We start from the raw sequence: 27965 nt of genomic DNA, 5'->3' as shown, positions 1-27965 counted from the left end.
AGTTACGTTAGCCTTTTAGGACATCTTTAAATACAAATTGCATTAACCCAGATATCTCGGTTAGCTCATCAAGTGTAATAAAATTATTACTGCCAGAGCCACAATTCCATGGACATTAAAATTATATTTTTCCTAATACTATAAATAATGATGCTTGGAAGTCCTGTAATAATTGAATCAGAGAAATTACCTTTTTATCTGTATTTTTGAGATGGATTATAATATAAGTGGCATTTAGCAGAAAAAAAATCCATCCAAATTTTAATTTATAAAAATAGCAGTCAAATATTCTAAGGAAATTGCTGATAGCCAAGTCCTGGGTCGTGCATGGGAAGAACACATCCCAGCACCACAGCATTCAGGCCCTGAACAGACCCTGCTACTTACACGTGGTGAGACATGGGGCTACTACTTGCTTCCTCTTTGAGCTTTGGGGTTCCAAGTCTGTTAAAGAGCAGGAAGGGAAAAACTAGTTCATTTCCAAAATCCTTTCAAACTCTAAACTACCGTTGTCTGTGTACATTTTATTCTTACTCCTTTGCATCATATTTTTATTGGCACAGAATTTCAGAGTTGGGCTTTCATCCTTTTTTAAGCTAATAAATGTCTCACTGATCGCTCAGTCCCTCTACCTGCCAAACAGGCCAGGCAGTTTGGGGCTGGAGGAAGGCGGCTTGTTGAAGCAGCTTCCTGCCATTGGTGCCCACAGACAGCTGGCAAAGACTGTTCTTTGCACAAAGATGCCCAGACCAGGAGACAAGGAAGCCTGAACTCCAAAGTGAGCTCCTTTTGTCAAGCTGCACACCCATGAGGTTGCACCACCCAGAGGCAGCACCTTTTCCTAACTCACACAAAGGCACCAGAGGCTTGTGACAGCCCTGTTCCTACTTACTGGATTTAATAGTTCCTTTGGGAGGTTGCCAGAGGTTCAGAGAAAGCAGTTAAAGAATATATTCTGCATTATTGCTATCACTTTATTAGTTTATTATCACTGTTCTTAAAAATGAGTGAAGAGCCTTCATGCACAAGAATCTAGGGAGCTCTCAGACCAAACACACTGGCTATATGATTTCAAAATTCTACTTGGTCTTTTATCACCATACTCCAAACATGACAACAGTCTAAGTTGCTAGTTGAAGTTTAAATTATTTGGCTTAAATGGTTGTAATTTGTTCTATAATCATATCATTCTGATTAGGGTGCATATCAGTTCAACCTCAGCTCAGGTTTCTGAAATGTGCTTGCTCCCACACTATGCAATTAGTAGGAGCTTGAAGTTAGAACAACAAAGATAAAAGGCAGGCAAGATCCAGCTCCCGTGCAGGTGGGCAACTTCTAGGGTGGATGGTCCCCACCTCAATCTGCTCCTGAGCCACCTGGACTCCAGGCCATAAGCAGACCAGACCCACTGGGTCCAAGCTACTGGCTGAGTGAATTCCCTGAATCTCTAAGAAAATGAATTCTTATGATCTGGCAAGAAATCAGTCCTTGTAAACACTACCTCTATTGTTGGTTGTTCCTGGCACTTGGAGTCTGATCAGACTGAAGTCTCTAGAATCCTGCCAAATCTTGTCCTTCCTCTTTTCTTAAGATCCAAAATGGATTTACTATAAAGACAGTAAAGTTTAAGATGTAAATATACAAATAAATGTCTCAGAAATAAGTGAAATTACTACTCAAGACTGGAAAGGTTTTAAGATTTCCATTTTATTAAAAATATAGTAACACAATAGCAGCATCATTTGATAAATCTTTTCTAGTACCATTTAGTAGTTCTACTCACATAAACACACACCACCTATGCAGCATCTTCCTGCTTACATTTTAAACTCTTCCCTTGATAATTCATAGCATTATGTAAAGAACACTATGTATTAACCTAATTAAGATTAAGGAGAGTACTATTTAACCATTAAGCTGAACTATCTATACAATTACACAGTATTCCAAAATGTGAATCTCCTGTGGAAATCAGGGAATTCTGTAGATTGTTCCCCAACATTTTTCTGCCTACCCGTAACCTTAAGTTGGTAGAACTAAATCTCAACTGTAATTCTTTCAGTGTGATTTTCATGAATTTGAACTTAATATACAGGGTGTCCCACCTCCCAAATGTGTACACACTTTGAATAATTATTAATTCCAATGGGTTAAATCTGAAAAGAAACATTAATTGAGCTATCAGCTTAAGCTGTGTATACATTTTTGGGGGATACCCTGTAGTTAAGAAAATATCTATCTAGCAAATAAATTATAATCAAGAATGAAGGGAACTATTCATTCCAGTCCTGGGAAAATATTTACTGTAAAATATGTGAAGCTTCCCAAAAGGTGGCAATTTTCAAAGTTAAAATGTTAGCTAGATACAAGTAAATTTAACAATCAGGCAACAGGCTACAAATCTGCTTTTAAAAATAATATATTAAGGAATATTGTATTAGATATAAACTAATAATTATAAATTAATTGCCAGAAACCATAAAATTACCCAAAAGTGAAATGAAAAAAAAACAAACCTATTCTTTATTAAATCCAACTTAACAGAATATGGACCAAAAGTCATTAATAGCTTTAGCTTTTATTTTTAAAATAATGTATCAGTCTTTAAGCAGAATCATCAATAAAAATGTACTAAGAGAAACAAATGAACCCACAAATCCAAAATTAAGTAGGGAAGTCCATTATATTTTAAAGTATTAATTTATTACATTTATACTGGACTCTTGCTTCCAGAAGTACAATTTAGCCCTTTTAGGGGCACTAACTTTTGAAATCTGAAAATAAACAATTCAATTTAAATGAATATTACATTAGCAAATAAACATAAGAAAGTACTAAGTATATTAAGTAGCAAAGATTTAAAAGAAATTAAACATGTAGGAAACATAATTACTTTGTTGAAATGACTCTATTTCATGGCCAAGTTAAATTCAGATACTATTTTGTGAAAATATAAAAAATGACTAATTGAAATGTTAATTTTTTCAATGCATCCCTCCAAAAGGATTCATTCTAACTGCTATTCCAACTACTAAAGATTTAAATCAAACCATCTCTAATAAATTTTTAAACTTTTAAAAGCCTATTACTATATATATGTACTAAATACATATATATTACTATATATGTACTATATATATACATATACATATATATATCCCTTAAATTTGAACATTATCTTCAGTTGAAAAATTTGGGTCATTTTTGTTTTTTTTAAGTTTTAAATAAAAATAGCGACATATATAGGAATAAATGGGGTCATGAAAATGACTAATATCATAAGATATTTTGACAAAATATTAATTCTAAATGTGTTATTTTTGAGTATGCCAAAATTTAAGCCTCTGACACTTCTGAAGATCAACATAACATGCATTTTACCTCTTGAAAAAGTAATTCTAAACAGAAAATCACAAGCTGACTAGTGTTTGCAATTATAAGTTAGATTAGATGGAAAATAACTAAGGAGATGGTTACAGAAGTGAAGATTTATACTTGTTTTCTCACATGAAACTGGCTATCTTATGAAGAGCCATCTTATATTATTACCTTTTCAGTGTGCAGTGCTGGACAGAAAGAACAAGAGGACCAACAGAATTTGTCCAGAATGATGAAGAGCAATTACAATTTAAGGAACAGAGTGTATGTACTCTCCATATGATCAAACAAAAAAAGATATTTACAGGAGCTTTCAAGTATAAAATGACTATCATCTTGGCCTTACCTCAAGTTTTTCTGACAATATCTACCTGGGATGAACAAGAATAATCTTAAAGAAAAAAAACAAATTCCTTGAAAAAATAATAAACAAATGGAAACATTTCAGCTCTCATACGTGAACAAGGAGAACCCCCCCCCTTTCTCTTTCTCTCTCTTTCTCTCTCTCTCTCTCTCTCTCTCTCTCTCACTCACACACACACACACACACACACACACACACACACACCAATTATCTATAGACCTAGACAGCTTTCCTTACATAAGCTCTAATTTAAGAAAATTATTTCACTTTCTCCAGATCTCTTGTATTCCTACTTATGCCTAACTTTTACAAATCAGTCTTTCATTATTTTAAAGCTAAATAAATATAGGCAAGAAAAATAATTAGTAGCAAGACCCAAATTAAATATGCTAATTATAACATAACAAACATTTAATAGAGCCCAGAACATAAGAAAACACTCAAACTTTAAATGATTGTTTTATAGACACCACACCAAACATGCACGCTCCATGTCAAAACAACTTCTATGGAAACTAAAAAAATAACAAAATAAAACTAAGATGCTGTTTTGAAATGCATAACAAATACTTTCCTCTAAAATACTTAGCTTTATTAAGAAATGGTACTAAAAATAACAGAGTCAAACATTTGCTCTATTCTACTTACATATCATAAATAAGACAGCTGTTGATGCAAGACATACATACTCCTTCACGATCTTTCCATAGTCACCATACAAGCATTCTTGTATCAGAATAAGCTGTTTACCAGCCAACCGTATGTGGTTGAAGGATTAAAATGACCATCTATACTTTACATAGTAAAGCATTTTCAAAAAATTTAATGTACACAGTGACAAAAAGGGAAAAAATACCACAGTAATTCTGGACACATGAGGTGGAATTAAGCAGCTTCATAATCAAACCAGGCTTCATTATTTGCAATAAGGGCAATTCTTTCCATTCCCCACCCAAAACTTAAGTTTCAATAGTATTAACCTTAAAAGAAAACTCAAGTTGAAACCAAATAACTGATGTGCTACCCAGCTTTGAACTCTATAAGTAACTCTTCCTATGAGGTAAGGCAACTGAGTAATCTGATTGTATTATATTGTATTAAAATAATTATACTTGATTTTTTAATAATATGCTAATTAAAAGGTATATCTTTTTTGGAAATATAACAATAATGAAATGAGTTCTGAAACTATGAGTTATGGTTTAGGGTGGTGGGGAAATATTAGCAATGTTGTCATTTTACTGCTTGCATACTTTCTACAAAAAGTGAACCTAAGAATGATGGATGACCTATATTTTAAATCAAGTAAACAAATCCTTAGAAATAAAACAACCTCATGTATTCTCCTTTAAGTTCAATTTCTGCATATCATTTATGAGAAGATGATTGAGAGGTAATAATTAAGGCCATCCCATATAGACAACTAAAGGATTTGCTTTAAGTAAATTAAGAACATGCTTCATTTTCAATGATCACAGTATAAAACTGATGGTCCCAAAACTGCACTGTTGTTTTAAGCTCTAAAGTCATTCTTGAAAACAGGACTTCCCTCTCATATTAGGTGAACTAAGTAAGAGGCTCTTTTGACATATCACTTGCACACTTCTCTATGGGAGTGAATGGAATATCCATCTAAATTGAGTATGAGCTGAGAATGACTAGTACATATAAAATTCTAGAAAACAGTATACCACATTGTAGAAGGCACTAAAGCTTCAGCTTGTGCTCCCATAGCCCGCTTTGAAAAACCCAAGTTTTCTTTTTATAATGATACCTTTGCCATCTACTGCTGACAATACACACTACAATATTATTCATAATAAGCTTGGAAATGTCAAGAAAGTTAAAAAAGAAGTGCTTACTTTGTGGGGAAACCCAATGATTCTAAACACTGAATACTAATACATTATTAGTATTCAACACAGTTGTTCTTCCTTTTGAAAGAGAACAGTAGTAGCATGCATTGTCAGTTGTTTTTTTTAATCCACTTAATTAAGGAATTTGAATCTGTAAAAGTATTGTAAAGAAAAACTTGTCCTAAACAGTGAGAAAAAGAAACACAATAGTGAGAATTTAACACAATCACTATAAATCCTGTGGAGTTAAGTGTTAAAACTTCTTACATATTCTGCACTTACAAGGGTGGGTATATATTTGCACCGATTTCAAGCACATCATCAATCTGTATATGTTGAAATTTAAAAAAAAGTAAAACAATACAAAATTCAGTAACTAACACTTTTTAAAAGAGCCTTCAATGTTTATCTCCAGTCTTTGAGGAGAATACAAATTTGGATCTTTGATGTCCCATTTATTTGTAATGGTTCTTGGCAAACACTAACAAACCACAGGACAAGTGTGCCAGCCACCATGGAAATACACAGATTTTAGAAGATGAGTTTGGGTAACATCAGTTATCTTCATGATGTCCATGCTTTCTTTTCTTACTCACTAACAAGATGGCCACAAAGCCACCTAACAACTAGAAAAGCTGTTAGCTTATCTCTTTATGCTCAAATGGATTCTTCATTATTTAACATCTTGTTAAGAGTAATTAAAAGCTTTGGATTTTATTCCAGCGTGCATTTAGAGGTGCACTTGTCAGTCTAACACGGCTTCTGTTTTGGTAGAAAGGTTTTCTTCATTTGGCTGACAATTCCCATTTTGCTGTACTTGGTTTTCCTCAGTCCTTGGTGCATCCTTGTCATCTGCTTCTTTGCCCACACCTGATTCTGGTTCTTTATTGTGCTCCTTCTCCTACAATGAATATTAAGGGATACATTTAATATTTTTCTCAAGAGTTGCCTGTTACTACATCTGCTTATGGCTAAAATATGTAACTTTATTTTTTTGAGAATTAATAAAACTGGGTTTTCTCCCATTACCATTTCATATAAATAGATTAAACAAATATGTATCCATGTGTGTTTTGCACTTCTCATAAAAGATGGCAACCCATGGAAATTGAATTAGAAAAAAATAGATCAACAGAAATTTTAAGGAAGTGTTCAGTAAGTGTTGTTCACTGACTTCAATGTGACAGATCTGTGGAAAGAGTAAAATAGTTGCCAAAGACACCGGGATAGATTTGTAATCTGGAAACCAAGGAAGCAAAAGTAAAGGAATGGAGAAAAGCCAGTCACTATTCCTCCTAACAAAGACTATTCGAGAACGTCCATGTTTTGCCCTCAGCTTAAGTGAGGATTAAATGAGAACATGAGAAATAGTGCTTGACACATAGTAAGTGCTCAAGAAATGCATGTTATTGACAGTGACAAACTTCTATCAGTATGAGTAAATAAAACTGTATGATAAAAGCTCCAGAACTCATAATGATGTTCAAATACAAATTATACCAATACACATAATTCATAAATTCTTAAAATATTCATCCCAAAACCCTTAATTGCTAGAATTTGGTTTTCCATTAATTATCTAATTCAACAAACCTAATTTCAGTATATATTACAAAACTAATAATGACAGAACATCTGTCAAATTTGTTGAAACAAAATACTGAGGAAAATGGCATCAAGTAGAAATCTGAATATAAATATCAAATACATTTGTTACATGTACCGTAAATAGTCTAAAATTTTTCTTACTATATGCCATCCCATGATTCTCTAAAATAGAGAATGTGGTTGTTTAACTTTTAATTAGCTCTTATCTATCCCTTCAAAAATTTAGTTTTAAAAAGACTGTCAATTTAACAAATACAAAAGAATACCAAAAACATACAAGACACAGTTGCCCTCAAGGACCTTTTAGCCTAAAACTACTTCTATGCAATAAAGAACAATCTCAGTTATTAATTATTAAAAGTCGAAACACTGAATGACCATTGCTTACTTTAAGTGAAGTATTGTTCTTCTCCAATTTTTCTTTCCCATCTCTGTCATCAGAATTCTTTCTTGTAGAGGTTGAACGTTCTCTCTCTCTTCTTTCACTAATATGGTCCCTTTCTTTTTCTCTCTTTTTATCTTTCTTATTTCTGCTATAAGAATATTAATATGTCAGTTAACTTCTAAGAAATGAAAGACCTGATCTATTGTTGACAAAATGTTACCTAACACTAAAGCATATCAGTAAATAAGCATATCAGTAATCTAGTTTGATCAAGTAACATAAATGAGACCTATGATGCCACCTATTCTACCCACACTCCAATTAACTTTTAATTTAACTTTTATTTTTTTAAGAATAGTTTTTACTGATTTTTAGAGAGAGAGAAAGAAGGAAGAGAGAAACATCGATGTAAGAGTACAAACATTGATCGGCTGCCTCCTGCACGCCCCTGACCAGCGCATGGGATAATGCCCAACCAACTGAATCACACCAGCCAGATGTTCGCATAAAACAAAATTTAGTACTGTCAATTTATTAGTTCTGAAACATTTGAGAATTTACCTAGCTACTATAATTAGGATAAAATGAAACCAAATATATATATATATATATATATATATATATATAGAGAGAGAGAGAGAGAGAGAGAGAGAGAGAGAGAGAGAGAGAGAAACTGCTAATGGGTATGGGCTTTCTTAAAAATGACAAAAAATGTTCTAGAATTAAGTAGTAGTGATGGTTACAGAACATTGTAAGCATATTTAAAAAAACACTTAATTGCACATATAAAAGGATGAATTTTATTGTAAGTGAATTATTTCTCATTTTTTAAAAAATAACTTGGGTGAAGGTGGGGTTGGGTAGTAACTGACCATATACACACATACACACACACACACACACACACACTCTCTCTCTCTCTCTCTCTCTCTCTCTCTCTCTCTCTCTCTCTGCGTATATATTATAGACTGTCCTTTGTGAAAAAAGAGAGAAAATCAAATATATGTATCTGCTCAATTTTGCAAAAAGAAAGGAAGGATAAAATAAACAATCTCTTACAGAGGGTGGAGGGGAGTAAGGTTAAAGAAATAGGGAAGACAGTGACACTTTGTAAATATATCTTTTTGTCTAATCTGAATTTAAAACTGAGAGAAGTCTTGGCTTTCATAAACAAAGCTTTTTTTTTTCAATAAAAATATGGCTACCTCTATCATATCCTATGTCTTTCATTATTCTCACCTAAAAACAATAGCCCACAAGCAAATAAACAAAACAACCCTGCTGGGAAACATGCTCCTTATACTCTGGCAAAGCTTTTTATAAAAACTATGACTTACCAACAAAGGAATGAAAAAACAAACAAAAATCAATACCTTCCTATGTACAAACCCAACCTCCAATTAGATAATGTAATGTAATGAAAAGAAAGGAACTCATTAACAAAAGCAATAAAAGTAAAATATGTATAAGAATTTAGAAAATACATAAAATCTGTATGAAACAAACACTTAAAAAACACTAAAGATGGCCTGAATAAGCAGAAAGATATACTATGTTCCTGAATAGAAAGATTCATCTTCATTAAAGTCTTATGTATTAATAAAGCTACTTATAAATTTTCTCTAATAAATATAACTGTAATATAAATCATCAATAGGTTTTATTTCTATAACCTAGACAACTGACTCTGATGTTCAAAGGGAAAAATAGACATGCAAGCATGGTCAGGAAAGCTAGAAAAAAGAGCCATGGGAAGTATGGGGGAGAACAGACCTTATCAGCTATTAAGAAATACTATGTAATCTGAATAATTAAAACCATGACACAGAAATCATCAGTCAAACCAATCCAACAGCACAGAACAGTGATTTTCAACAGTGTGCTGCAGGAATTTTTAAAACATGCAATACCAGACTATTTAGTTAGGGGCACCAACCTTTTTTCCCTTAGATTGTCAAATTAAAAAATGACAACCAACAAAACACAACAGTCCTCCTATAAGACTGAAACAAAACTACACTATTTTTTGTCTCATCAGCAAAAAATGTATTTTTTGGTGTGCCGCAGAATTTTAGTAATTAGTTTATGTGTGCCATGAGGTGAAAAAAGTTAAAAATCGCTGGCCTAGAAGGCCCAGAAATAAACCCAAATAGAAAAATTTAGTACATAATAAAAGCAATCTATCAAACTAGTATTAGAAAAATTGAGTTTTTAATGGTATTAGGACAACAGTGAAGCATTTGGAAAAATAAAATAAAATTGGATGGTACATTTGGATAAACTCCTAATGGATCAAAGATATAAATGTAAAAATAAAACCATAAAAGTAGAAGAAGAAACAATGGGGGAATTCTATCATAACCTTAGAATAGGAAAAGACCTTTCTAAATTTATGACAAAATCTAGAAATTAAATAGAAAAAAATTGAGAAATTAAGTTATATAAAAATAAAAAAAATTTGTATTTAAAAGCTGGGATTTGAATATGACAAAGTAAAAAAAAAAACAGTTACTGAATAATTACTAAAAAACTATCCTATTTAACATATTAGCAAAATTACATACTCTAAATTACCTCATAAATAAAGGTGATCAATCTAGAAACAATAACTTAGAAGGATAAGTTTTTAAACTAGGAAAGATACTTGAAATCAAATCACTAAAGAATAGTCTCCCCAATACAGAAAAAGCTTCTGAAAATATTAAAATAAAAGACTCCATAGGAAAATGGCAAAATATATAGACAATTCACAGGAAATGGCCTTCAAATATAGAGATGATCACTTTTATTCTTAAGAGAAATACAACTAAAATAACTATAATGGTAATATTACTCATCAATCTGGTGGGCAAAAACCCACAACTTTGATTACATAACCTGTTATAGCTGTAGGAAAACAAGCACTCTCATGCACAGCTAGTTAAAGTACAGGGATTGCCAATCCGTATGAAAAGCAATATGGAAAACTCTCAAAATTACAAACACAATCCTCTAACCCAACATTACCATTTCTGGAAAGTTTTCCTACATACGTACACATTACAAAATGAATTAAGTCCAAAACGATTCATTACAGTACTGTATAATTTAGAGCAGAAAAACTAAGAAAGCCCATTCTACCGCAGGCTGGTTAAGTAAACTAAGGTACTATCATACAACAGAAGTCCATGCAGTTGTAAAAAAGAGTAAAGCAGCACTCTCTGACAAATATGGAAAGATCTGGCTGTGAAGTGAAAAAAGCAACTGCACAACAGTGTATATTTTGTACTTCCTCTTTTATTAGAAAGATGAAAATAAGTACATATCCTCACCTTGTGAGGAAGAGGAAGAAAAAGGTAAAGATACAAATTATGAACAACAAATATGCATCTATCAACAAGTGAATCTAAGAATCAAGTGAATAAATCATCTGATGAACAGAATGAACTGGTGATTATAATAGAATCAGGGACATAGAAAGGGAATGGACTGACTATTCCTGGGGGGGAAAGGGGTGTGGGAGATGCGGGAAGAGACTGGACAAAAATCGTGCACCTATGGATGAGGACAGTGAGTGGGGAGTGAGGGCGGAGGGTGGGGTGGGAACTGGGAGGAGGGGAGTTATGGGGGGAAAAAAGAGGAACAAATGTAATAATTTGAACAATAAAGATTTAATTTAAAAAATATATATATAAAGTTTTAAAAATATACTGAAGAGAAAACTGTCCCTCCTGCTTCCTTCTTAGTATGGGCACATACTTTCAACCTACCTCCTAGGGGATGGAGACCTCGAAGATTTCCTTTTTATGGTTTTTGATGTTCTTGGGGATCTAGAAGAACTCCTGCTCCGCCTCCTTCGCCTTTCCCTGAAAGTCAACGATATGCCATATATTACAACAGCAATTTAAATAAAGTGCAATTCGTATCAGTAGACGAGTAGATAAAAAAGCTGTGGTACATTTATACCATGGAATACTATGCAGCAGGAAAAGAGAAGGATCTCTTACTCTTTGAAACAGCATGGAGGCATCTAGTATCATGCTAAGTGAAATAAGCCAGTCAGAGAAAGACAAGTATCACATGATCTCACTCATATGTGGAACCTAATTAACAAAATAAACTGATGAACAGAGTGGATCCAGAGACATGGAAGCATGGAACATAGTGCAAAATCTCAGAGAGAAAGCTGGAGAGGTGGGTGGGTGGGAGATAATCAACCAAAGAACCGGTATGCATATATGCATAACCCATGGACACAGACGATTGGGTGGTGAAGGCCTGGAGTGGGGGGGCAAGCTGGAGAATCTGAAACATCCATTAATATTTTTTTCAACTAATAGGGGGGAAAAGGGACATATGTAATACTTTCAACAATAAAGATTTTAAAAATCCTATATAATAAAAAGGCAAATATGCAAATCGACCGAACGTCAAATGACGGGTCCCTGTGATTGCACTGACCACCAGGGGGGCAGATGCTCAACGCAGAAGCTGCCCCCTGGTGGTCAGTGCACTCCTACAGAGGGAGCGCCACTCAGCCAGAAGCTGGGCACACAGCTGGCGAGTGCAGCGGCAGTGGTGGGAGCCTCTCCTGCCTCCACAGCAGAGCTAAGGATGTCCACGGCAGAGCTAAGGAAGCAGGCCTAAACCATCAGTCGGACATCCCCTAAGGGCTCCCAGACTGTGAGAGGGCACAGGCCAGGCTGAGGGGACCCCCCCCCCCGCCACTGCACAAATTTCATGCACCGGGCCTCTAGTAAATAAAGAAATGACAATTCAAACACGTAAAAGCAGAAGAGTCCTTAATGCTCTCAAGTAACCAGTATTCTTTGGAAGCCAATTTAAGCGCATGTCCTTTATGAGCACATTCTATTACCCAATTTTAGTGCAGGTCAAATTATGAACCATAAATCTTACAGATTAATAAAAAGATCTCCTAACATTTCCTCTTAGAAAGAGTAGAGGACCTCCAACTCATCTTGTTTATTTAAACAATAATTTCTTGAGTTGAAAAAAATATTAATGGATGTTTCAGATTCTCTCAAGTTATATATGTTCTTCCTTAGCATCTAAAAACATGTTTTGTCTATCAGATCCACTATCATGCATCTAGCTCCTTGCTGCCCCACGGTGGATTATTTTGTAATAAGGTCACTAACATGCCTTTTTCAAGAAATGAAAAATAAGTTGGCTTGAAAAATGTGAACTTTCCAGACCTAAGTATTCCGAGTATCTCTAAAAGTATTTACATTAACTCATCTTATGCTTAGCCCTCCCATCTCCTACCATTTCATTACTGTTGTTCTGTTCATTTAAAATTGAGTGCAGAGTTGCTTAAGATAAGTAAAACACTTAAAACCATGGATTTAAATATGACAAAGTAAAAAAAATTACTAAGATTAAGTGTTTATTGTTATTAGAATTATTTTGCTTAACATATTAGCAAATATGAATACTCTAATTCATTAGTAAGGTGGTCAACTTAAAAACAATAAATTTTAATATGTTCATAATTCAAGAATGAGGTATGAGGATATAGTTATTAAATGACTAATGTATCCAACTATCTCACAAGGCGTTCTGATAATTAGTGGCCATTGGCCATATAGCCGAAAGAATCAATTTCTAATAATTCAAGTTGTTCTTACCACCTCAGTAAATTGATTCTAGGTTAAAGAAACATTCTATGTTTTCATTTATAAAATAAAAATCTAAATAATATTTTAGATGTGGTATATATAATAGATATTAAGACCAAAAGAAGCTTAAGAATTTTGAGAACACACATAAATCAATTCCAAATCTACCTGAAGCTCTCTCCTCCATTACCCAACTTTATTTCCAGGATACCCCAAAATTAGACTTCTGACTGATGAAGAAATTAGGTAACAATATCCCATTAAATCAATGCTATTCGGTTAACAGCTCAGCACAAGAACCCAAAGCACTTTTTCCAGAGCATGAGAACATCTGTGAATTGCAGACTTTAAGTATACACAAAATGGGCTACCCCTTGATCAGTGTAACTCTTTGTTCAGGAAGTACTATGTACAGGTGGATATCTAATAACTACCAATTGATGGTAAGAGCTAAGGCTGAATAGAATACCAATTAGTTGAGAAAGAAGTGGGCAGCTCTAGTAGGAAGAACTGCAGTTGGTTAGAATTAGATTTAAATTTTAGTTCCACACCTTACCAGCCACACAACTGGGGTCATGTTACTTTAAACTTGAACCTGTTTTTACAACTGGAAAATGAAAATAACTCAAGCCTTGCAGTGTTATGATGAGGATTTAGAATACCAATAAAGTATCAAGCACAGAGCCTGGCACATAATAGGTACTCAATAAATATTTTCTCCTTCCCTTTCTTGGTCTATTTATTGACAGTAACTTTTAAACATTAAAAGGTTTTTAAGCATTGCCCCTGCCGGATGGCTCAGTTGGTTGGAACTTCATCCCTGCACCAAAAAGGTTGCAGGTCTGATTCCTGGTGGGGGCACATATGTAGGTTGTGGGTACAATTCCTGGTTGGGAGGGGGTGGGGGGGAGGCGTTGTAGGAGAGGCAACCAATAGATGTTTCTCTTTCCCTCTCTTAAAGCAATAAAAACTTATCCTTGGCCCTAACCGGTTTGGCTCAGTGGATAGAGCATCGGCCTGCGGACTGAAGGGTCCCAGGTTCAATTCCGGTCAAGGGCATGTACCTTGGTTGCAGGCACATCCCCAGTAGGGGGTGTACAGGAGGCAACTGATCGATGTTTCTCGCTCATTGATGTTTCTAACTCTCCATCCCTGTCTCTCTCATCGATGTTTCTAACTCTCCATCCCTCTCCCTTCTTCTCTGTAAAAAATTAATAAAATATATTTTTTAAAAAAACACAACTTATCCTTGGGTGAGGGTTTAAAAAATAAGTTTTTATATATAAAAATTTTATTTTAAAAAGTAGATTAGGAGAATATTGGAAATAAAAATATTAAGTAGACTATTTTTCTGAGCAATTGAAATGTTTCCCCCATTTACTAAACAAATCAGAGCAACTGAAAAGCAGAAAAATGCTAAAAAGTGAGAAATTGTATATCTTCACCAAGCTCCTCTGAAAGTATGAAACATTCTGAGCATTTATTTTCCAGACCCCAGAGGTTATTTAAGAATATATTTAGCACTGAATGTGAATATCTGAACTTTCTTAAATATCAAGCGACTTTAAAATGGGCCAAGAAAAAATTAAACATTTCATTCACAGTCACCAGAAAAAGCAAATTCAACTAAATGGCATCAAAAACATTATTTGGTGTTGTGAAGAGCGGTATCTAAACAATTACATAAACACAAAAGAATATGTAACACAGAATCATTAAAATCACTGAGCCATAAACATGCAGTCACAGATCTCAACGATACCCACAGTAAATGAGGTTAAATTAATTCTTCAGGTTTTGGTTCAATGTGCTAAAATATTACCAGCTTAGTTTAAGCCCATCCTATCTAATAAAGAGGGAATATGCTAATTGACTCTCACGCCATTGCAAAGATGGCAGCACTCACAGCCAATAAGGAGGGAATATGCTAATTGACTGCCCGCCCTCAAAGATGGTGGCACTCACAGCCACAAGATGGCAGCGCCCAGTTCCCTCAGCCCCGCTGGGCAGCAGGTATGTGGCAAGGCCAGGCCCAGCCACTCTGTGTGCCTGCCTCCGGAGTCCCCCAGTCCCCTCAGCCCCCCAGCTGCCCAGGGCCACCCGAGGCTCAGGTAACCAGGGCCGGCCGAGGCTTGCGCTGCCGGCAGTGGCAGCAGCAGAGGTGTGATGGGGCGTCGCCTTCCCCTGATCGCCGGGTCGCCGCCCGCCCCTGAGTCTTCCTGGAGTGTGAGAGGAGGCTGGCGGGGCTAAGGGACGGCCCCCATGCATGAATTTTCATACACCGGGCCTCTAGTTTTAACAAAGTGTTGCTTTCAACTCTATGCTTCTGAATCAAGTTTTCTTAAAGCAAGTAACCAAGAACTAGTTAGAGAATTCTCAAGTAAACTTAATTTCTACAAAGAGAAAGGGCTACTGTACTTCTGATACTAAAGTACAAAGTAGATGGAAAATTTCCTCTAACCTTCAGTTTCCTTATGTTTTACAACCATGATAATAGTCTTCTCATAGACTTATTTCTTTTTAAAATATATTTTATTGATTTTTTACAGAAAGGGAGAGGGATAGAGAGTTAGAAACATTGATGAGAGAGAAACATCAATCAGCCGCCTCCTGCACACTCCCTACTGGGGATGTGCCTGCAACCAAGGTACATGCCCTTGACCAGAATCAAACCTGGGAACCTTGAGTCTGCAGGCCAACGCTCTATCCACTAAGCCAAACTGGTTAGGGCACATAGACTTTTTTAAAGATTAAATAAGGTTAGGCATGAAAAATTGCTGACACATAAAATCTGTCATATACTAAAAGCACTGAAATGCTTGAATTATCTTGTATTATCTAAACAAAGACTAGCATTAAGAATAAAACCAAAAAAAGGAATAAAAAAAAGAATAAAACCAGGAGGTCACCGTTTGATTCCCAGTCAGCACACATGCCGAGGTTGTGTACTTGGTCCCTAATAGGGGGCATGCAAAAGATGGCTGATAGATGCTTCTTCTCTCATCATTGATGTTTCCCTTTCCCTCTCTGAAATCAATAAAATAATATTTTTAAAAAGAATTTTAAAAAAAGACATTCCTGTTTCTGAAATTATTTTCTATGAAAAATTATGCTTAACATACCTTTAAAACTTGCTTAAAATATATATTTTAATATATAGCTTAACACAAGAACTTCTATTTATTTATAGCCACAGTATCATCCGGAATAATGAAATGTAGGTTTACATAATCTTCAATCAATGAAGGTCCTCATTTTGCTGCAGTTACTATGGCAACCTACTCCACCTGGTGGCAGAGCACTTATTAATAGATTAAGGGAACAGTCCTAAGAAAAAAGCAAAATCTTAAAAATGACAAAACAAAAAATGTAAACGTTCATACGTTCAACAAAATAGTGCAGTAAAAACTAACTTAGATGAAAAAGCACTAACACTGCAATTTCAGAAATCATTTCACATAAAACTAACCACACCACTCCAAAGAAATACGAAAGTCTAAGAGGTCAATTCTTCTATATTTAAATTTTAAAAAGGCCCTTCCACTGTTTCCATATCTTGGCTACTGTGAATAATGCTGCAATGAACATAGGGGTACATATATCTTTGGGAATAAATGTTTTCACATTTTGGTGGTAGAAATCCAGAAGAGTTACTGGGTCTATGCTCCATTTTTTGAGAAACTTTCAGTTTACACTCCCACCAGCAGCGAATGAGGATTCCTTTTCTTCACAACCTCTCTAACACTTGTTATTACTTATCTTGTTGATAATACCCAACCTAATAGGTGTGCTGTGATGTCCAACTGTCCTTTGCTAGATGACTGGACAAAGAAGATGTGGTACAAATATACAATGGGATACTACTCAGCCATAAAATGCAATACTGCCATTTGCGACAACATGGATGGACCTTGAGAATATCATGATAAGCGAAATAAGTCAGACAGAAAAAGTCAAGAACCTATGATTTCACTCATATGTGGGATATAAAACTGAAAGCAAAAAATGAACAAACAAAAACTCAGACACACAACAGTATGGTGGTTACCAGAGGGAAAGGGGACTGGGTGATACAAAGGTAAAGGGTGGTAAATATATGGTGGTGAAATGAGATTTGAACTTGGGTGGTGAACACACAATGCAATATCCAGGTGATCCTATATAATAAAAGCCTAATAATGCTAAGTGTCCGATCATCCATTCAACCAATCAAAGCATAACATGCTAATGTTCTGCTAAGGCCACTCAACCGCTCGCTATGACGTGCACTGACCACCAGGGGGCAGACAGTCAACCGCTCGACCAGTCACGATGACATGCATTGACCACCAGAGGCAGACGCTCCAACCGGTAGCTTAGCTTGCTGCTGGGGTCCAGCCAATCGGGACTGAGCGAGAGGGGCCGGACACGCCCTGGAGCCCTCCCGTGGTCCCGCCCCGGCTGACCAACCTCCTGCGTCTCTTCCCGGCCTTGACTGTGCACCAGTGGGGTCCCTCAGCCTGCCCTGCGCCCTCTCACAATCCAAGACCCCTTGAGGGATGTTGGATAGCCAGTTCAGCCCAATCCCACAGGCCAGGCCGGGGGACCCCATTGGTGCACAAATTCATGCACCAGGCCTCTACTATATTATAAAATTGTACACTTGAAACCTATATTATTTTATTAACCAATGTCACCCCAATTAAAAAAATTAAAACTTGCCCCTGCCATCCCACCTTCCAAGAAAATCAGCAGCAGCACCATCTGCTAGTGCTGCCACCACGTTAAAATAATGGATCACAAAAGAGAAGTAAAACTTTTCAAAATAATTTTGCCCAATACCATCCATCCTTCTCACAGATTCAATCATGTGGCAAGCCCTCTTAGAGAAATGCTTACTCTGAAAAGGAAAATGTTTTGATATTACTGTACTGATTCCACTTGTAAAGAAAATCTTATCCCCCTCAGTTAAAATTCTTATTTTCATTTGTCATCAGTAAAAACCTTGGTAAAAATTTTAAGCATATCAAACCTGCTGGAACTTCGAGATCTTCTTGATGCATTGTAACTTCTGGGCGGTGTTCTGGATTTTTTATCCTTCTTTCTTTTCTCATCTATCTCTTTGGATCTGTCCTTTTCTCGTTCCTTTTCTTTATCCTGTTCCTTTTCCTTCTCTTTGTCTCGCTCCTTTTCATGCTCTTTTTCCCGCTCTCTTTCTCTGTCCTTTTCCTTGTCTTTATCCTTATCCCGGTCCTTTTCCCGTTCTTTATCCCGGTCTTTATCTTTGTTTTTACCCCGTTCCTTTTCTTTTTCACGTTCCTTTTCCCTGTCTCTCTCCTTTTCCCTTTCCTTTTCTTTATCTTTTTCTTTCACTCTTTCCTTTTCCTTGATCTTTTCTCGGGTGTCTTTTCTCTTGTCCCTTTAAAAAAGAAAAAATAAGAAAGTAAATTCACAACTGAAATAATTCTACTCACCAAAAGGACCTTCCTCTCTTTCTTCAATAATTACCAATACAAAACAATTTATAATAGCTATAAGACATAACAAGTTTCTATATAACTCAGTTGTAACTGAAGCTACTAAATAAAACAAATATCACTCTGGCCAGTACTACTAAATCATTAGAGCCCATGCACCAAAGGGTTGCAGGTTTGATTCCAGTCAAGGGCACTTACCTGGGTTGCAGGTTTAATCCCTGGACCAGTTGTGGTGTGTGCGGGAAGTGGCCAATGTGTCTCTCTCACACCAATGTTTCTCTCTCTCTCTCTTTCTCTCTCTCTCTCTCTCTCTCTCTCTCTCTCTGTGTGTGTGTGTGTTTCTCTTTTTTCCCCTGCCTACCTCCTTTCCACTCTCTCTAGAAATTGATGAAAAAAATGACCTCAGGTGAGGATTAAAATAATTGATTAATTAGTAAAATAAAAACAAATACCAGGTGGAATTAAGTACAGAAACCTCATGAGTCATAATGGCAATCAGATCCAAATCAACGGCAACCAATATTAATCATTACTAAAACAATCAGAAAAAAAGTTTATTTTCCCTCACAACAGATTTTTAACAAAGCCTTTTTTTTCACCCAAAACTCACCGTGAATGTGAACGACTCCTTGACTTTCGTCTTTCCCTGGATTTAGAGCGTTTTTTATGTGGGCTCTTAGATCTACGTCTATCTTTTTGTCTTGAACGTGATCTATTATGGGATCTACTCCTAAAGAAAAACAAATTGTTAGAATGTCAAATCTTTTTCTTAGAATTTCAACTTTTAGTGATGTCTTTCAAATAAGAGAATTTTTAAAACTATCCCAAAATATGTATCAATATTTTAAAATTCTCCACTATGTAGTGCTTTAGTTAGATTATCTAAAATACTTTATTTATGGAAACTTTATCAGATTGATCATTATTCAGAACACCAAGATAAAAACAGAGAAAGAATTTAAGTTATTTCCTGTGTCAGATTTAAGTTAACATTTCTCAGGTGTGGCTTTCTTTTGCTAACTTATTTTCCTTTTTTCCCCCCTCCAGAATATCTCACAAAACGGAATATACCTCTGTGAAAACAGAAGACAAAATAATGCTAGTTCTGTGCATTATCTCTTCTTCTCATGCGAATCTCTTTTGCTAATTATTACGTGCCTTAATATAAACGACTTCTCCTATGATCCAAGTTTCCATATCACAAATTGTCTTTAACTCTTGACTTGCATGTAATGACTACTTGGAACTACAACTTATCTTGACAAGTTGTAATCTTGAGTAGTGATTACACAGTTCAATAGTTTCTATAAATGGCTGTGTGCTGTTTGTCAAAATACATATTATGAAGATATAAGCAGCATAGCACTAGTGACAGTACTAGTGTGACAGAAAAATAAGCATCATCACTTGAGTTAAAGCTAGACATAACCAAACGTTGGATTTGTAAGGCCCTGCTTTTATAACTATACTAGTGATTGGCGCCAGTGAGAGTTTTATATGTATTGTGCATGTGCGAGTCAACTTAGCCTTTTATATATATAGAATAAACTTGCTTAATTAGACCTGCTTTCTGATTTAGCTAAGTTTTTTCCAGCCTAGTGAAGCACCCCAACTTCTCTTCCAAGTAATTGTCAGCAACAGAGCAGTAAATATCAACACAAAGCTGATTATTACTGTTGATCACGAAGGGAGAACAAAGGGTAAAATATTTAACTGCAGCAGTGTTGACTATATTCTATACAATGAGAAAACCTAAAGTCATTTTCAAAGTCTACCGTTTATTCTTTTCAGTCAGGTCAAGTTTCTAAACTTTCTAACTCTCTGTTTTCCAGCTAATGAAAAGAAAACAGGATTTTCTCAAGTCTCCTATCTACCTACTCCAGGACTTCTGTGAGGATCAAATGAGATGAGGCATAGGAAAATGCTTCACAGACATTTGGTTGATGTGTAAAATGTTTGCATGTGTCTATAAAGCAAGTCATGTTCCTGGGCTGAAGAAACTCCAAGGAGGCTAGATGCTGGGGAGAGGAAGCCGGGCGTTCCTACGTGACGTCATTACCTGGCACCCACAGCGACTGTTTCCAAGCTGGGCTGTGGGCCACATTTTGCGCCATGGGGTCTCAGCAGCATTGGCTGCGATTTGGTGGGGTGTCGCTCTGGGAAGGTGGCAAGGCCTGTTTCCCACTTGGGGGAAGCCGAGTGTTGCTTTGTTGGTGCCAGGTCCACGGTACCATTTCTTTGTAATGGCCAGTCCATGTCATGGCAGCTCCTGCATTGAGCGTCTGCCCCATGATGGTCAGTGTGCGTCTTGTTTTCAACTGAACCGGTTGGACATACACTTAGCATATTAGCCTTTTATATATATAGATAAAGATAGCTATTAAAAGAAACCCTTATTACTGAAATTGTAGAAGGAAAAAAACATTGGTTTTTCCAATTGTGAAATTCTCTAGGCTTCTTTTCCCACTGAAATAACTGCTTATGTAATATCTATATATATAAAGGCCTAAACGACCAGCCAACTGGCTGGTACCTATGACACGCACTGACCACCAGGGGGCAGATGCTCAACACTGGAGCTGCCAAGTGACAGCAACTTTGCAGAGTGCCCTCTTGCACTCCAGGACCCCCCGAGGGATGTCGGACTGCCAGTTTCAGCTCAATCCCCACAGGCCTAGCTGCAGGACCCGACCGGTGCACGAATCTGTGCACCAGGCCTCTAGTGTTTTTTATAATGAAATATCCTAGGAACTATTAAAATATAACAATACTGAATGCACACAACCTTAATAATAAACTGACGAGTCACTGGCTTTGGAGTCAGACAATCTGAGCCTAACACTCAGCTCTGCCGCACACTAGCTGTGAGAACTTTGACTAGTCAACCTCTCTATCCTGAGTTTCTTCATTTGTAAATGGAGTAAGAATTATAGGGCTGTCATGATAATTAAATCAGATGATGTATGGAAAATTAACTGCCTAGCAGTCTCTGGCACAGAGTAAATGCTTAAAATTCCTAACTCTCACTGTCATCACCATCAACAGTATATATGAAAACTTTAAATTCTATCTATATTTATTCCAAAGAGGTCAAATGAGCTTTCATAAGTATGCTTTATATAATTAAAACTCATTTTGAGAGTCATGTTTTCATGAATTAAAACAAATATCTATAAAAGAAATACATATAGTTAAATGCTTGTGGTATACTATGAAATCAGACAACCCTTGATTAATAATGAAATCTTGTTTTTTAAACGCCTTTTTCAGTCAAAATTTGTTTTTCAACAGCTAATTTTCAACTGAACCACTCATCTATTATGTCTTTAAAAATTATACATTTATCTTCATACCACGTTTTTAATATAAGAAGATAAGTCAGAGTTTGTTGAAATTTTTATCAATAATAACCTAAGAGATACAAGGATCAACTAATAGGTATTAAGGCAAAAATACAAAACTGAGAACATTTTTAGTCCATTTACAGACATCCACATAGGATAAAGGGCCTTTGCTTCTTTGTACTTAATAAAAAATCTTAAGACTTCTGTTCTTAACTTTACTAAAAATATAAATAATTTGTTTTAATCAAACAGTGCTTTCCACCTTAATTAAGCAAAGAAAACCCTTTAAAATATTTAACCAGACCCCTGATAGATACAAGCTACTTGGCTTCCTACCTTACCCTGTAGGTCTCCTTAGAGTTTGAAAGTTACTGCCCAAGAATAATTATTGTATTTTAATTTTGACATTAAATATTTTCGTGTCTCTACATCACCCTCTAGTCACCTACAAGTTTTTTAACTAGGAATGCTAAAAGCTTCAAGTCAAGAGTAAATCTAATCCAACCAAAGATAAGATTTGAATTATTGTTAGCTGTTCTCATTTTAGAGTAATGTGCAAAATTGCATTTATAAATTAAAGTGAATAAAGGGCAATTTACCATCACGTTGCAAAAATTGTAAGTCAGTTGTTTCCCATAAAATGTTATTAAATGTCTTACAGTCCTATGCTGGTCTTTAAAATATAATAATTAGAGTGCCACCCATCTTTCCTAACACTATCTGGATGAGAACACATAAAAATTTGGAAACAAAAAGTGGGAACAAATCATCCCAGTCCTAACCAAGGTCACAGTGACAAAAAACCCCTTCCTCCCTCCTAAGAGGAAGGAATAAGAAGGGCAGGGGCTTAGAAGCACCTGAGCACAGTGAGAACATAGAAAGGTGGCCTTCAAGAGACAGGGCTCCTACAACCCACACTCCTGCTAAGTCTAGCAGGTCAGAGCTAGCGCTAAGGGCATCAAATCCCAACAGCAGGGGAGGCAAAGCCAAGAAATGTCCGACATCCCTCTCCCCTACTGGGGTGGGGGAAGTTACTTCCATGGCAAGATCCTTAAGTTTTCTGGGTAAGGAGTTTTTCCCCCCACCCCCTTTAAACATAACTTATCCTCTTATGTATTTAAGAACTTAGTAAAAGCTTTATGTTTCTATAAACCATGTATAAAAATAGTATATGCTTACCAAAAATGTGTGTGTGTATTCATGTATATGTGTGTGTATGTATGTAGATATGTGTGTATATATACAGTTGAATCTTGAACAATGCAGGGGTTGGAGTGCTGACCCACCAGACAGTCAAAAATCTTCTAACTCCCCCAAAACTTCAGTCATCCCTCAGAATCCAAAAAAGATTGATTCCAGAACTAACCCCTCCCACCACAGATACCAAATTCTGCAAACGTTCCAGTCCCTTATACAAAACTAGAGACCCAGTGCACGACACTCATGGAATGGGGGGCGCTCAGCCTGACCTGCGCCCTCTTGCAGTCTGGGACCCCTCGTCCTTACCACCCGTCTGCTCACTGCTCCTTAGCGCTGCCACGGAGGCAGGAGAGGCTCACACCATCACCATTGTGCTCACCAGCTGGAAGCCCGGCTTCTGGCTGAGTAGCGCTCCCCATGGGAGCACACTGACCACCAGGGGGTAGCTCCTGTATTGAGCGTCTGTCCCCTGGTGGTCAGTGTGCATCACAGCGACAGGTCATTCCGCCATTGGTCAATTTGCATATTAGGGTTTTATTATATAGGATGGCATGGAACAATGCATATGGTAGGCCTCTCACTTTTGTGGATTCCTAACTGCAGATCGAAAATATGTACTGTCTTCGATATGTGGTTGACTGAATTCATGAACCCTAAACCCACAGATATGGAGAGCTATATATTTACTGAAAAGAATCCACATATAGGTGGACCCATGCAGTTCAAACCCATGTTGTTCAAGGGTCAATTGTATGCATGCCAAGGATAAGTAATTTATAACGCTACACAGTTAGACCTACATGAAAGCAGTCGCATGAATGAGAAACAATTAACAAATTTCAGTTTAGACTGAATAATCCTCCTCCCCACTAACCCTTACAAAGGGAAAATACCCAAATATAGTTAAAACGATGAGAGCAAAAACCTTAAAGAGGATAGTTAAATTACTTGCCCCAACAGATAAAGCTTCCCAGAGATTATCAAGGAAACAATGATGTCAATCATTAAGTTTGGTTTTATTCTAGCCTAGAAAACTACTAAGGTATTAGATTTGGAGCCTGGCTCTTGTAATCAACACAAAATGAACTCTTCAATTCAATTCTGTATTTCCTTGACCTCCTTTATGTTCACCACATCCTGTCAACCTATAAAAATGTCAACAATCTAGCACCACTGCTTCTATACCCCTTTCCTTCTCCAGTTCTGGCTTCTGCTGCACTGGTCATTCCTTTTACATGAAACAACTTCCTTCACTTGGATCTGAACTTGCTTTATTTTATTGTAAGACCTTGGATGGAAGAATACAGTAAAACCACATGCCAAAGGAGATTTTCCAAACTAAGAATAACAGAGAAGTATAAACCAGTAAATAGCCAAGAAGTATGCCCTATTAGAGTCAAAGAAATATTTTCTTATCTCATTGTTTCAATCTCCTTGAACAACACAGAAAAACAGACTAAACTGAGCTTGCTGGTGAGGTTCAACATACTGCAGCATACTGGTTCCCTCCCCTAAAACTCTCCCCTCCTTTTCTAATACCCTCACATCTCACACAAATAAACATGCACACACTATTATCTACCTCTTCTCTTCAGGCCTAGGTATGTGTGTGCATACAGCATACAGTTAGAATCCACTATATACATTTCCACATTTCAGTAACAGTCCCTCTACATCTTAAAGAAGACAACTGAGATCCCCTTTGAGTCAAACACAACAGATTTTAAAAAAAGTTAAAACAACAGAGCTATGCTCAAAAATAAAACAAAACAGAAACAGAGCTTAAGCACAATACAATAGTTGGAACTAAAGCTGGAAGTCACTCCTGTTTCAGGTACCAAAGTACTGAAGAGAAGAAGGACTTGAAAACAAGATTTGGGATGGTACTTCCAACACTTGAGTGGACTGGGAAGAGGGAGGGGGCAGCAACTTCAGCAATCAGCCATCAGTATCACCACATACACGGTTCCCGTTTCTCAATATGCAAAGTTTCTGCTAGTCTGTATAAACACTCGTTTACTCTTAGAAAAATCAGAAACATTGCATCTTAAGATAGAAAACCAACTTCTAAAACTAAAAATTCATTGAAATAAAAATGATGTATTAAAAATTACATTTTTAACTACAGTTAATTATAATTAAAGCAATATTTCATGGTAACCATACTTTCTGGTGAACTCTATGAAATTTCTAAATTCTGACATTTGGACAAAAACTCAGAAATCTTAACTATTTTTAATACAAAACCAAAAAAATTTAAATTGATAGCAGAAATTCTCACCTGTGTTTCGACTGTGATCTTTTCCTTCTAGAATGGGATTTTGAGCTAGACCTGGATTTGGAACGAGTGTGGGAACGAGATCGACCGCCTTTTCTTTCATTGTTCTTTCCAGACTCTGGGAGGAAAAAACCACTTTGCAGTGTAAGCTCAGAACAATTAAAGATCCCAGTTAATAATCAGGCACAAGTGGAATGTACCACATATAGTGCAAGGGGCCTACTCTCTGTACATCCTCCTCCTGTGCAATTATCCTTCAGAAACATCCAAGAAAGTCATTGCATAAACTCGTTGAGTGCAGCCACCCTGCAGCAGTACATATAAACCAGATGATTATAAACAGCTGTTCGTAATATTTTGTTGCTGCCATAATGTACGATTATAACATGTCTCTAATTCCTATAACAGTGATTTTAAATCTTTCTCCATTTATTTTGCTAGAATTGAGGCTTAAATTCTGAGTGCTAATTTAGAAAACTTGCTCAAATGTAAACCATCTAGACAGTTTTAAATTGGATTCTTAAATTTTAGTTAGCAACACAAAAGTTTGAAGAGGTAAGTGTTCTTTTACCTTGCTAAAACAGTGTCTGTATTTTCCCTAACTCACAGAATCTTTTTTATATTTACAATTAAAACTTTGATGAAAAGTAAGTCTGCCTAATCATCACATTTTAAATATATTTATTCTTGTTTTTGGTCTCACAATAACATTTATACATTGCTTTAAGCAAGTCAGTTTTGAGCACTAATTTTGCTCTTAAAGTATAAAACTGATTAACTCAGGCTAATGTGCCTCAATTCAGTATCATGGGAAAAGAATGTGCTAAGTACTTCTTTGACCTTTGACATTAGTAAGTCACTTACTCTTTCTTGAGTTTCAGTCTTCTTGTTTGTAAAATGAAGGAACTGAACAAGATTAATTTCTAAAATTCCTTGCAGTTCTAAAATTCTATGATCTTAAACTATGACCTGTGTAACAACACTATGACCTTACCTGGTTCAATAGCAGCTGAGATAAATGACTGAGCCTCTCGTACTCGCTTCATGACTTCTTCTAACTCCTTAGCTGCAGCCTGAGGTGTCATCTCAGGGGGTTTTACTATTGCATTGTTGGAGTGATTTATTCTAAATTAAAAACATTAGCATATCACAAATACACACCATCTTTTACAAAACATGAAACAATTGTTTACATGATACATATATTTATGAATCGACGCCTTGAAAGCACATTAAGAGTAATATAGCTAAATACAGAATAACCACAACCAACCTCAAAAACCATAATGAATCTCATTTCCACCTGCCATCATCTCTTGCTAACAAAGCCAAAAGCAAGAGGAGAAAAAAACTCTGAATGTTAGCTGACTTCTTTAACAACTTAAATAGGCCAGGATAACCACTTCCCCTGTACACCTTAGAATTATAATAAATTAAAATGTTGACACCAATATTAAAATCAATCACTTCTATTCTTAGATTATAAGATTTTGTTGATAACCTCTCACCCTAGGAAGAGCAAGGGAAGCTGTATATTCTGTACACTATTTTAATCACCCCTGGACCACAGCTGAGTCAAACCCAGCTTTGAATGTGGGAGGCATTTGATAAAACTCTTTATCTGCCAGGCAACAGTGGTTTCTCTGATGCACATAGAAGAATTTCTTCAGTCTCACCCCTTCCACAATAGAAGACAAGCTTTCATTAGGAACAGTTATTTATCCTTTAATATCAGAATCCTTATCAAACTGTATAACTAAGGTAATTACCTCAATAATCTGCATAAAATAGAGTATCTGACAGGCTACATCAATTTCTCATTTTGCAAACAAAGATAGGAGCCAACCTTAAAACTCAAAATGTATGATTCAGATCATTTCTGAGTGCTTAATATTATTTTCTTCCTGGGATTTTGGATTTACCAAAATTCTTATTACTGTATTATTAAAGAAGTTCAACCCATATGTTAAATTGTCCATTAGTCCCGTCATAATGCAAAACCCACATGACCTGTTAAAGCTTATGGAAAAATACCTATGATCATTATATAGGATATTTAACCAACATTAACATTAAATTAAACTTTATAAAAGAGAAAATAAGATGTCTTCAAATACAACCATAAAGGCTAAAATGGTATCTCAGGTACTCATTTAGTATACTTAACACAAAGTCTTCCTTTCCACAAATTGCCAATTACTATTAAAAAGAAAAAAAAAAGCCTTAATTACATCAAAAATACTTTAAAGTTTTCCAAAAATCATTAAAATTTCTTTGTTTAGGGTTTCTTACTTCAATGGCCTGTCTCCAAACATAACTCCATTAAAAGCAAGGGCCCTTGGTACAGAATTTTGGTCTGCAAATTCCACAAAAGCAAACCGAGTTGGCTGAGTCTCATCACCTGCCATCCGTACAAACTTCACTTCTCCAACTTGTTTAAAAAATTCGAGTAGCTGGTCAGCTGTTGTTGTCTAAAGA

General features: G+C 36.0%; 1 protein-coding gene across 8 annotated transcripts in view; it reads right to left on the bottom strand.

The window, feature by feature from the left end:
* Window positions 1–1687: 1687 nt before the first annotated feature.
* The window catches only part of SREK1 (splicing regulatory glutamic acid and lysine rich protein 1), a 49406-nt gene continuing 23128 nt past the window's right edge, over window positions 1688–27965 (bottom strand). For 4 of the 8 annotated variants that reach the window (XM_036310465.1, XM_036310471.1, XM_036310470.1 and 1 more), the window contains 9 exons: window positions 27780–27958; window positions 26482–26612; window positions 25491–25605; window positions 19276–19395; window positions 18221–18607; window positions 11341–11436; window positions 7595–7739; window positions 6354–6499; window positions 1688–5779 (listed from right to left, as the gene is read on the bottom strand). In XM_036310465.1, the coding sequence (XP_036166358.1) occupies window positions 5731–5779; window positions 6354–6499; window positions 7595–7739; window positions 11341–11436; window positions 18221–18607; window positions 19276–19395; window positions 25491–25605; window positions 26482–26612; window positions 27780–27958 (1368 nt within the window). In that variant the 3' untranslated portion in view covers window positions 1688–5730. Of the gene's footprint in view, window positions 5780–6353; window positions 6500–7594; window positions 7740–11340; window positions 11437–18220; window positions 18608–19275; window positions 19396–25490; window positions 25606–26481; window positions 26613–27654; window positions 27674–27779; window positions 27959–27965 lie in introns of those variants that run through there. The other 4 variants (XM_036310466.1, XM_036310472.1, XM_036310473.1 and 1 more) reach the window with 4 other exon arrangements.

The sequence above is a fragment of the Myotis myotis genome, unplaced genomic scaffold (assembly GCF_014108235.1).
Source record: "Myotis myotis isolate mMyoMyo1 unplaced genomic scaffold, mMyoMyo1.p scaffold_m19_p_5, whole genome shotgun sequence".
Taxonomy (NCBI): domain Eukaryota; kingdom Metazoa; phylum Chordata; class Mammalia; order Chiroptera; family Vespertilionidae; genus Myotis; species Myotis myotis.
This window is presented reverse-complemented; position numbering and strand designations above follow the sequence as displayed.